Source organism: Onychomys torridus, chromosome 7 (assembly GCF_903995425.1).
Source record: "Onychomys torridus chromosome 7, mOncTor1.1, whole genome shotgun sequence".
Lineage (NCBI taxonomy): Eukaryota > Metazoa > Chordata > Mammalia > Rodentia > Cricetidae > Onychomys > Onychomys torridus.
In genome coordinates this window covers 9,456,203-9,468,367 of record NC_050449.1, presented here as the reverse complement: position 1 = coordinate 9,468,367, position 12,165 = coordinate 9,456,203, and the positions used below count along the sequence as shown (strand labels likewise).

At 40.8% G+C, this 12,165-nt stretch overlaps 1 protein-coding gene across 3 annotated transcripts in view; it reads right to left on the bottom strand.

Annotated features, from left to right (window-relative positions):
• The window catches only part of Mtmr2 (myotubularin related protein 2), a 68,591-nt gene extending 59,015 nt beyond the window's left edge, over positions 1–9,576 (bottom strand). Inside the window, exon 1 of one of the 3 annotated variants that reach the window (XM_036191717.1) lies at positions 9,276–9,576. In XM_036191717.1, coding sequence (XP_036047610.1) covers positions 9,276–9,355 — 80 coding nt within the window. In that variant the 5' untranslated portion in view covers positions 9,356–9,576. Of the gene's footprint in view, positions 1–9,038; positions 9,172–9,275 lie in introns of those variants that run through there. The other 2 variants (XM_036191715.1, XM_036191716.1) reach the window with 2 other exon arrangements.
• Between the last annotated feature and the right edge of the window lie 2,589 nt (positions 9,577–12,165).

Genomic DNA, 12,165 nt, shown 5'->3' with positions numbered 1-12,165 from the left:
TAAATTCCTTTGGAAGGGAATTAAACATTACATAAAGTCCTCTGTTCCTTTCTTTTTCCTTCATGATGCTGGGGACTGAACCTGTGAGTGCCAAGTACTGCTCTACCAATGAGCTACATTCCCAGACTAAGTCCCTTTTTGGAGATGATCTATTTGCAAATTTTAGCCTATGGTTACAAAACCAATGATAATGGAATAGGTATCTGTGAAGCCAAGGATAATAAGTGTGCAGAGATGAACAACTACTAATAAGAAGCATTTTGAGTTTGTGCAAGCCTCAACTTGGTCCCCCACACCACAAAAGTAAATTATTAACACCTGAAAAGCATCCTTTAACTAAGACATATCTCAAAACACTCTGAAATTGAGTAGTAACATTTTATAATCTAACTTTTTAGTACTTCCAACATTACAGGATATTTTTTAAAAAAACTGAGCTAACTTCAGTTATGAATACAAGGTATAATTCAGAAACTATAAGACACAATATAAAATAATAAAATTAATTCAAAATTATGGTTTAAAACATTCCTTAAGAGTTTTAAATAAATATCCATGTATTATAAATACACTGTTACAAGATATTACAAATACAAGTTAATTTCAGTGGCAAGATCTGTGGTTCCATATACAGTAAACTCAGTGACTCCTAACACTGTGTGTGCTTCACAGAGCCATGGGGAGAAAAACAATGAACAGAGCTGCTCACAGCACAGCTAGCCTACACCTCCCACTTACAGTTGCTTAAAAAAATGACGTCAGATCTTCAGAAATATACAACACTCAATCTAGACAGGAATATGAATGTCTGACATACAAAAAAGTGCTCTTTCTCCACCAAAACTATTACTCAATGATTTCAAAATCAATCAGCCATACATCTGGCTGAAGACTGAGAAACAGTGTGTGATCTTCAGGAAAATGATGTATCTGTGGCTTCTAGGTTTTTCCAGGTACAATGGTGGATTGTTTATGATGCTAACATGTGAGACGGAGGAGGGGCTTATAAACATGAAGCACAGTGAGGCTGTCTAGCCAAACAAAAAATACTACATGACCCATGAAGACTTTGAAGAAAAATCACTAACCTTCCCAGCCTCCCAAAATTAACTGTATTTTTGGATAAATAAACTTCCCAATGTCCTTCCCTCATCTGCAAACTCTTGGAGCTGACTGAGACTCCAAAAACAATCTGAACTGATGGTTCTCAAACTTCAGTACAGACTCTTGGACCTGTTCCCTCTAATTCAGAACAGGCTAGAACCTGCACGCTAAATATTCACAAGCACCACTTGGACTAGAATCTGCAGGTCTCCAGAGCATCTGAAAAGCACTGAGTGGTCCTGATGGACTTAATAGTAATATATATAGCTGTTACAGCACCAAGCTATCAAGAATTCAGAAACTAATTGGTAGAGAGCTTGCCTGGCATTTAAAAAGCCCAGAGTTTGATCCAAAGAATCCCATAAATCAAGTGCAATAATGCTCTCCTGTAGTCCTGGTACTCGAGAGGTAGAAGCTAGAGGACCAGAAGTCACGGCCACACTGAGCCCAGACTCTGTCTCAGGAGGAAAAAAAAATGCAGCATCTACCACAGAATGAAATGATATAGTGAATACTCAACGGATCAGAGAGAAACAAAGAGATGAAAGGAGCAGGTGGGAAAGGGAGGGAGGAGGTCTGCATCTAACTGTCCTCTTTATGACTAAGACATAACCACGTATGTATCTGCTGCCAGAAACAATCTCCACATAAATATAATTCGTACCCTAGTCATCCTCTTCTCTTATCAAACTTCAAAGTCCGAAGGAAGGAAAAGGAGGAAGTACACAGAAGAACCCCCATGCCCCAAACTCCAATGGAAAATTACTGGACAACTAACACTTAATGACTGCTTTCCCCAGGTAGAAGAAATCACAGGATGCTCTGGACTGGAACGTGGAAATGAGATTAAAGTTTGAAGTCACTGATCACTCATATGCACAAATTTCATTTGGGATAATACTGGATCCAAAGACAGTACTGGCAGTGTCACTTTCTGTCCATTTTTGTAGTTTCCCATTCACTTACATTATAATTTTTGAGATCTTTTATCTTCACTTCTGATGATCTTCAAATGTCAATGGCTCTTAACACATTAACTGTAAACAAACACAAAGGAACTTAGGGGTTCAGACACGGAATGAGCCCTAGAGTTAAGTATTCTAAGCAACTGTGCAAAGTCTGAGGGGCAGGGAAGGAGGGGAAAATGCTTCACTTGCAAAATTCATGTGATCTTCAAAATAAAACTGTCCTTGCAAATAAAAACTATACAATCACCAGACATCTTGCTTTCTGTATGAAAAAAAAAAAAAATGTTCAAAGCTAAAGAAAATTCTCAATTCACTAATGTGCCTTTACACTTCTCCACATGGCCACATGGCAAGAAAGCACCTCTCCAACCAGTGTCAATCTGTGTAGGAACTGTCCTCCAACTGCAAAGCTGTCTGAACCCCAGGCACCTAGTCTTCAGGCACAATCATTTCTGTGTCACACAGACCCTGAAGTCAACAGACTTGGTCTCCAAAGACAATCTGCTCTAACCTTCAGTTTTCTTTCTGTAACATGGAAAACTTAATACTGTCTATCTCATACAGACTTATGTGAGAAAAGCACATCAGTAACTTAGTGTCACAGTCAGCACACAGTAAGCCCACAACAAACATTCAGGGCTATTGTTTATATTATGTTGTTTATTAACTCTATTAATTTGTTACTTTAACAACTATCACAAGAAAAGCAAAACTTACCCTGGATATTTCTATTTTTGTTACCCCTTTGATATAATGAATGTTTTTCAATATTTTTTCAAGTAAAATAAGGTTTATTAACTTTATTTTTGACCTTTTACAGACCTTTCACAACTTTGCTTAAGTCAAGAAAATTACAGCTCGCCAGGCGGCAGTGACACACACACACCTTTAATCCCAGCACTCAGGAGGCAGAGCCAGGTGATCTCTGAGTTCAAGGCCAGCCTAGTCTACAGAGTAAGATCCAGAACAGGCACCAAAACTATCTCAGGAAAAAAAAAAAAAAAAAGGAAGGAAAGAAGGAAGGAAGGAAGGGAGGGAGGGAGGGAGGGAGGGGGGAGGGGAGGAAGGAGGGAGGGAGGAAAAAATAAATAAATTACAGCTCATAGTCATTGACCCATCAATTATTGTCCTTTTTACAGAAGCACAAACTTGAGGTGAGACATATAACTGCTTGAACAACCATTCATTTGCTGCTATCAGGAACAGAAATTCTGCAGTGCTGGGTGTTAGTGGAATTTTTTACTCCTTTGGGTGGCTCACCACTCAGAGCACATGAAGGCTTACTCTTAGTTATAAATGTCCAGCCTTAGCTTGGCTTTTTGTTGTTGTTGTTGCCAGCTTTTCTTAAATTAGACTGTCCACCTTTGGCTTTGGTCTTTCTCTATTCCTGTATACCTTTTCTTTCCTTCTTACTCTGTGTCTGACTGTGTAGCTGGGTGGCTGACCCCTGGGTCGTCCTCCTCTGGCTACTTCTACTTTTACTCCCAGAGTGCTCCTATTTTCTTCTATTTATCCTCTCTCCTCATTATTCTGCCTCACCATTGGCTGTTCAGTGCTTTATTAGACCATCAGGAGTTTTAGACAGGCAAAGTAACACAGCTTCACAGAGTTAAACAAATGCAACATAAACAAAAAGTAACACACCTGAAAATAATATTCTACAATAGTCAGAGGTCATGCAAGAGAAACAGCAAGCAGTTCTGAACTCATGGAAAATGGCTCACTGGTTAGCATAACCACAGTGGGTGTGTCTCAGAGAGGCAGAGCCCTGGGGACTAGTTTCCTGAGGACCTCATGCTGTTATTGAGCATAGCTCTGCTTATTGCCCTCATGGTCACCACATCCCTCATAATCTGTGAGTTGTATGAAAACTGTAAGGGGGTTCTAGCCCCTCACTGGGCACTGTCACTGGTACTTAAAATAACAGCGACTGACTTTTTCCAAACACTGCTATTGGAGCTGACTAATGAATCAACCACCACTCTTAGAATTCAGAGACGTAGATTGTTAGGTTAAGATGTTTTGTCAATGGCTTTGATGCCATTTTCTGTTGTGACCACTGCCTTGCAATCAGAGGCATCTCCAGCTTCCATGAGCATGGAAGGAACGTGCTTCTTGCTTTTAAATGGTTCATCTGTCTCAGGGAGAACCCAGTGCCTGTGGATTCTCCTCTACTCTCTCTCTTCTATTCCTTAAGTCAAAACCTCCAAGTTTCACATTAGCACAAGGCCTTAGAGCAGAGCCTACAGAATATCCCACACTGTCTTACAGCTAGCCATGGCCATTGGACCATGAAAGAGCCAACTAGACAGTGGCTTAAAAGCAACTTGTGATCCCCAAAGCATATCTTTTAAAGAGAGGAACTGTCCCCCACCTGAAAATGCAATGTCAGGCTGTAACTGCCATCTTGGCTCATACGATAATTTTGGAATCTAAACACATGAAGAATCTGTATCCTCGGCACTCAGATCCACTACATCACAACTGCATTAACTCTGGGGACTTTATTGGAGAAAAGAAAATTTGTTGTATTAAATCGCCATTGGTCCAGGTTTTCTTTTGTACTCTGCTAAATCTAAACCCAACTTTAGGTGTAACTCAATGGTACAGTACTTGCTTCGCATGCATAAAGCCTTGGGTTCCATGATTAGCATTTCAAAGAACTAAATAGCAATTAAAAAAACATAAAACCTGGGACCTAGGCAACAATTCAGTAGGTAAGGTGTATGCTGTGCAGGCATGAAGACCTGAGTTCAAATCCCCAGTACCCACGAAATAAAAGCCAGGTGGAAGTATGCTTCTGTAACTCTATGATGGAAGTGGAAGAGGAGAAAGGTGGATGGTGAGTGCAGAAGGACTCACTGGGTGGCCACTTGAGGCAAAACAGTCTGCTCTTGTTTCAGTAGGGAACCCTGTCTCAAAAACAAGATGGAGGACAAGAGGAAGACATCCAAAATCAACCTCCATCATCCATAGGCAGACAAACACAGCTGTGCATTCACATGCACACAGAGACAGACAGACAAGCACAGCTGCTCACACACAAAACCTAACCTTAAAAAAAAAAAAGGAAGTTCTAACATACTAGTTTTTAGATTCCATGGGGGTGGGAGGGAGTGTTATACAATAAAGCATATTTTTAAAGTTCATTTTTTTTTATACTGAAAACCTAGTATCTGTCTTAATTCAGTCTGGACTAAAAAGTACTCAAATAGCTCAAGGTTACTCATAGCAGCTAGTCTGTGAAAGAAAGTGGTTCCTACCATGGGTCCTGCGCACCCACAAGGAAGAACTTTGTAGCTTGTTCATTCAGTGTCTCCAGTGATGACCACACAGTTGGCTGTGTGTTACAGAGCTACAGGTCAGGGCACTGAAATGATTGTTTCCATTAGGAGGGCATCTTCCTCAGTCCCTTGTACTCTTGAGTATCCAGAACCTTCTGGCATCATCACTTTTTAGAGCCCTATTTTTAACCTGACTTCCTGTAGGAATCAGTCTTATAAAATCATTGCAGGTCCTTGGTTAGCATCTCTTTAGGAGATTCAGCCATTTATTTAACCTAATTACATAGCACAAGGATACTTTCTCTAAAAATGGAAAATATTCCACAGTAGAATCTGGAGAATTTCCACTACTCAAAATCCTAAATCACATGCAAGCTTAGGCCATTTTAATACAATAGCATTAATTTGGCAGCTTTCCAAAATAAACTTCCTGCCTTCTGGCCCTATGTGCCCTCCAGAGTTACTTCCTTCCTTTGGGTACAGTTCAGGTTGCACTGGTTTGGCTTGCTTATGCTGTCACATAACTTCTCCATTACAATAACTTTATAAGTTAGGATCCCTATTTTTAGGAAAAGTCCTAGAGTCTACAGTTTTAACTTATATTATTCACAACTGAAAATACTCAGAAAATTTCCTTTAAAGATGAGATTTAATAAACAACAACAAAAAAGTATACAGGATCCAATCTCAGCCTCGGGATTAACTTTAATACTTTTGAATAGTAATCAGGCTTTTAAAAATCTTCATAATACATATTGGTAAGTCCATAATAATATTGGGCCTTATACAGAGATTAAAGTTCTTTAGGGTTTAGAAACAATGAATTCCAAAATAACTTTTAGAGTACCATGACAATCAGTGCCAGCAGTAACAAAGCCAAGGGGGCCACTGAACCAAATAGTCACTTTGTCCTGAAGCTGTAACTTCTAACACTAGTCCTGGCCAGCTGCCTCAGAAAACACACCACGAGTCACAATGCAAATAGGTAAGAATGTGATTGTATACAAACCCATCACTACTGGAAAAACCTGAAGCATTCATTATTTCCTACCAACATCTCACTTTCAAGTGGCCTTGAAGTTAAAACTACAGATGAGATTTTGCAACAAACTATGTTTTAGGCATCCTGGAAACTCTTTACCACTTAAGACTATAATTAAAATTCACAGAAACAGTAACCCAGGACTCACTATTTTCAAATGATGATAATTTTAAGAAAGACATGCAATTTACAAAATGCAATTAAGTTGAAGTGTAGGAGAGAGAGTACACACCTGTAATCACAACATTCATGAGGCTAAGGAAGATGATTTTTTAGTTCAAGGCCAGACTGGGCTACACAGTGAGCCTTTCTAAGAAAAAAAAAAAAAAAATCAGTTGTGAATGGCCTTCAGCATGTGTACGTTCTCTTGTTAATGAAAGTCAAGCATAAATATGGGACATGGAACATGCATGCTAAATTATCAACTAAAAAGCAACTTATAAAATCAAAATAACAAGAGACAAGCAAGTATTACCCAGAATAACTACAGCATAAGAATATATGATAAGGGGAAAAGAAATCACACTAAAATGGTTGACACGGAAAATTAGAGACTAGGGAGTCAACGTAATCAAGATTAAAAGATGACAAGGTGAGAGGGCATGAGAAAGGACCGAGCTTAGAAAAGAGAATGCTGTCAATAACGATCATACAGGGTGCTACATGCTTCACATACAAGTAAGCTTAGGACAAACCTGACGTTGCAACTGTTCAGGTCAGTCACAACAGGAGAGTCCTTTTAATCCTCTGAATGAGGACCACAAACAAAATCAGTGTTGAACAAGCATCAAGATTCCTTTGTTTCAATGTCCAGAGCACCTGCTAGACACCATGTCTTACCATCTGACTATACACAGAAAAAGCAGGCATCAAGGAGACCTACTCAGACAGTGCAATCCATAGTACACAGCCTGGAAGATGGAGACCAGATGTGGGTGGTAAACTAGGACAGTACACTGCTGAAGGTCAGGTCTATCCGAGCCTTCACAACTGGACTACAGTAGGGATTTATTTATATTTTATATTCCGTCGAGTCCTACTTACACCAAGAATCAGAGCAAGACCAACAAAAATAAAATTATAGAAACAGCTAGATGACCAGTATGGTAAAGTAAAGTTTGTCCCCATACCCTAGGGAGGGGAGCTACATGTGTGCAGAGTAGGCAAGAGCTGCCTAAAGAGGGCTAAGCAAGATTCACTACCACATGCACTGCTTACTACAGATGTTAGGAACTATCAGAATAAAGGGGAAAATAGTCTTTTAAAGTCAAACTATTAGATCTATGTTGACCTGGCAAAGTTAAACCAGCACAATTCTAAAACGACTCACACATTCGATCAAGACAACAAACTTTTAGTAGGAACTACAGGCTTCCCAAAGCCTTTCAACCAATTTCAACAGAGTACATCCTTTAAAAAAAAAAAAAAAAAAAAAAAAAAAAAGTGGACCATGAAATGAATTATAGGGTTCACTGTCAATATTTATATTCTTCCCAGAAAGGACAAAAATATACTATCAATTAACTATTCAAACAGGATATTTCAACCAAATTCATCCATAATTGAAGCATTTGAGACCATCAGAAATGAGTGTGTTATCAACTTCAGTAATAAATTTGAAGTTTTTTGCTAAGCTGACATAGTTTCTATTTTCCAACAAATACAAAGTAATAATTATTTTTGCATAATTTTCCTTGTAGCTAAGCTTAATAGAAATTTAAGTCAGAGCTGATGAGATGGCTCAGCAGTTGAGAGCACTTGCTACACTTGCAGAAGACCAGGGTTCAGTTCCCAGCACCCACATGAGGGCCACATCTGCCTGTCCCTCCAGTTTAAGAGAATCTGATACCCCCTTCTGACCTCCTGGACTCCAGTGTGCATGTAGTACACATAAATGTGTATGCAAGCACATACACATTAAAAAAATTAAATAGTACTCAATTTATCAATCTACTGGATGAGAGAAACTGATACATTAAGTAGTATTAAAGATTATTTTGTAGAGTATATGAAAGCAAATTCATAAGATATTTTATTTGTGCTCTGAATAAAAACAAAAAATAAAGTACAACTTTAGAGTGACAGGACAGAAAAAAGTTGAGCTACCATAGTCAAACATTCATACTTTGCGTGTAGTAATTCGTACTTTGTAGACTAACAAAACTTGAAATAAAATACACTAGTAGAAATAACATAGTCTATCCTGCCGTACATTAGAATCACTTGTGACTGTTTGTCTACATTAAAATTAAGCTAACAAGTTTCTATAATGAAACTATTCTCTACAGTTAATTAAAGAGTGTCCCAGACACCACACATAATGTACATTATGTTAGTAAATGTCACTGATGTTTAAGCTAAGAAACTGGCTCTGTGAGGCTGCATGTCCCCCCCCCCCATGTTAAAACTAAGCAATGCTTGTCTCAGAGTGTCCCCAAAGGCCACTTGTCTGTTGATGTGCTGGCCCCCAAACTCTGTGACAAGGAGGGCAGAAGACTGGAAAAAGGTGTCATGTCCTTGACAACACAACTCCAGTTAAAGTAAAAACGCTGTGTCCTTAAAACAGCTGGAGTAACCTCCATGAGCGGTAAGTGAGCAGGAATAAGAAAGGCAAAGGCCATAAAGAAACTGCATTTTCACCTCTCACACCGAGGAACCAGCGGAGGAAGCATGGCTCTGCCGGACTCTCCATCCCCGAACCCCGCTGCCCGTGGCTTCTCCTGTCTTCAAGGCCCCAGCCTCTCCAGGCCCAGGCCTCTCCATCCCCGCCCAGCTCTGCCCTTTCCATCTCTGCCGCAGCCCTTGCCTCTCCTCCGGCACGCCCGGCCTCTCCACCCACACGATCCCGGCCTCCGTCCCAACACGCTCCGGCCTCACCTGGACAGTGAGTCCTCACTGGGCGGCCGTGCCGTCGGGGGCTGCGCGCCGAGACTCTCGCAGCTCGAGCTCTTCTCCATGGCGCGAGAACAGGAGGCCTCTGCACCCTCTGCGGCCGCCGGCGACAGATGCGGACGGAGGAGCGCACGGGCGGCAGCCGCTGTCAGCCCCGCACCAGCCCGATTGCGAGACCGGAAGCGGCCATGTTCCCCCAGCCTGCACCGCGCGCGGGGGCTGCTGGGAGCCGGGACCCCCGGTCCAGCAAAGCTGGGGCCTGCGCCTGCGCCCTGGCCGCCCAGCGGGAGGCTGGCTTGGGGAGAAGGAGCTGACGAGCAGGGTGGAGACTTTGAGCTAAGAGGGAAATTTCCAGAAGGAAGGGAACACCCTTTTATCAGAAGACACAAGGATGTGAAGGCATGGGAGTGGTGGAGCATGGGCAGCCTGTGGGATGAGCGGGGGAGGGGAAAGGGGAAGAGAAGAAACCTGGGGAGATCAAGGGACCGGAGGACCGAAAGATGAGGTTAGAGACAGCAAAAAGTACCGCGTACTTGAGGTGAGAATCCATTGTGTAAAGGCAAACAGTGAAGCTAGGCGGACTCAGATTCCACTGCCTCCAGCTATCTTGCATTTACGTGGGCTTCCTGCTCTGTAAGTGTACTAGCCTCACAGAATATAGGAGTTAGTAATTGTAAAATGCCTAAACAATGCTTGCTGAAGACGCACTCAAACAGTGGCCTATGGGTGCACGTATATAAACAATCTTAACATTCAATAAATGGTAACTGTTATGAAAGAAAGCTAAAGGATCACAGACCAGTAACAACTGGTTGGTAGGAGAAGCTCCAGTGGGTCATGGGAGGGAAACGCTGAAAATCACTTTCTGTTCCACCTCTGACCGGCATCATACAAAGGAGAGTGAGAATGGAGTTGGAATTTTCAGGTCTCCTGTGACAAGAGTATGGGTTAGCTTGGCCTGGGAGTGTGTTTATAGCTGATAAGCAACCCGTAAAGCATAGGAAGAGGATTGAAGAGAGAATGGGGAAGAAACTGGTCAATTCACAAGCAGCGTTAGACACAAACACTGCTGGATGTAGTGGTTTAAAATAGAGGACAAACTTACCTCTCCTCATCCTGTGCTCCTTCGGATTCCCTTGCAAAGCAGGAAGGGAATGCAGAGATGGAATGTGATAAGGGGACAGGAACTGGGTAAAGGGGGGATTGTTACTGCCACTGACTTTCTGTTACTCAGAATACAAGGACAGATAGTATTAGAGAAATATTTCTAATGTGACTCTGCCTTAATCACCTCATATATATGGAAATGCAAAAAATATTTCTGTAAATAAAAGAATCTCTTAAAAACTCCTTGCTAGGATAAATACACTTGTGCTGACGCAAATTAGATGTATTTTAATACAATTACTTGATTTTTTTAAGAAAATCTTAATTTACAGAACCAAGGAAACACTTTGTGTGCTAGCTTTCTAACAGTATGCCTAATGAAAGATTTATTTGGGCTGATGGTTTCAACGATTCCAGTTTATGGTTACTAGGCTCCATTCTTTCTTTTTTTTTTAGCCTGTGATAAAAGAGAACATCCTAGCATCCTAGCTGGGAACATATGGTAGAAAAGTCTGCTCATCTCTGGGTGACCAGAAAGGAGATGAGAAGGAACAGAGGGAGAGAAAGTGGCAGGGTTCCAGTCCACCTTTGAAGGAGACTCCCAACTACTCCCCTCCTCCTAAAGTTCCCAATACCTCCCAGTGACACTGTCAGCTGACAACCTAGCCTTTAGAGATATTTAGCCTGAGATATGTCACATCCAAAACCTTAACAGTTTGTAAATACATTCTCCTGTGGGATAATACTTTACATCCAAAACCTTAACAATTTGTAAATACATTCCCCACAAAATCAACTCAATTGTGTTCTACGTAAACTAGAAAAGTTATAAATGAATGAATGGATATGTGATTGATTATGTTAATCCCACGAATTTAAGGAGAAAGACCACTGTCCCAAATCATCATGGCCAAATTATGCAATTAATTAAAGCAAATTTATATGTGTACAAACTGTGTTTGTATAGGGAGTTGTCTCTTCCTAAAGATGGGGTTCAAAAAATCAGCCTTGGAGGCAGGGAGGATACGTTTTTTTTTTTAGCTCAGGGATAGGGTGTTTCCAAATGGGGGATTTGGCAGGCAAATAGGTGGGGTTACAGAAGCAGAATATATATATATATATATATATATATATATATATATATATATATATATATATATATATATAACAAGTTGGTCCTCTTGAAACAAAGTCATGATTGCAAGGTAGTCCTAACAACAAGTTGTCATACCAACCCTTTTGAAACAAAAGTATGGTTGCTGTTTTCTGGAACAGGCAATGCAGAACCAGTTGTAGTTAAGGTTACAGGTGGGGCATGGCCCAATCCTTGAGAAACAGATTTAGTCATAAACAGGAATGAATCTAGTTTGTCTTTAATGTAAAATGGCTTTCAAGTCCAAGATGGAGGCAGGCTGGCTTATCAGTTAGCCTCAAAAGAGCCTTTCTCTTCCATTTTCCATGCAAGGGCAGATGGAAAGCAATCTTAATTGTATCTCTCTGATATACCAATGGGATAAGTAGTCAAGTGAGACACTTTGACAAGCATAAATATCTGTACAATTCATGAGAGACTGCATCTACTGCTTCTCTGTCCCTATCAACCTTTCTAAATCCTGACTCATGGACACTTGATACTTCAACTTGTGTCTTCCAAACTATGCATGTTGAAGAAGGATGAACCCTTGAGAGGAAGACCCATTTTACTTTAGTGTTGTGTTGACTGCTCTAAGCCTGTCTTCCTGGGTAATAACTTGTGCATGACCCTCTC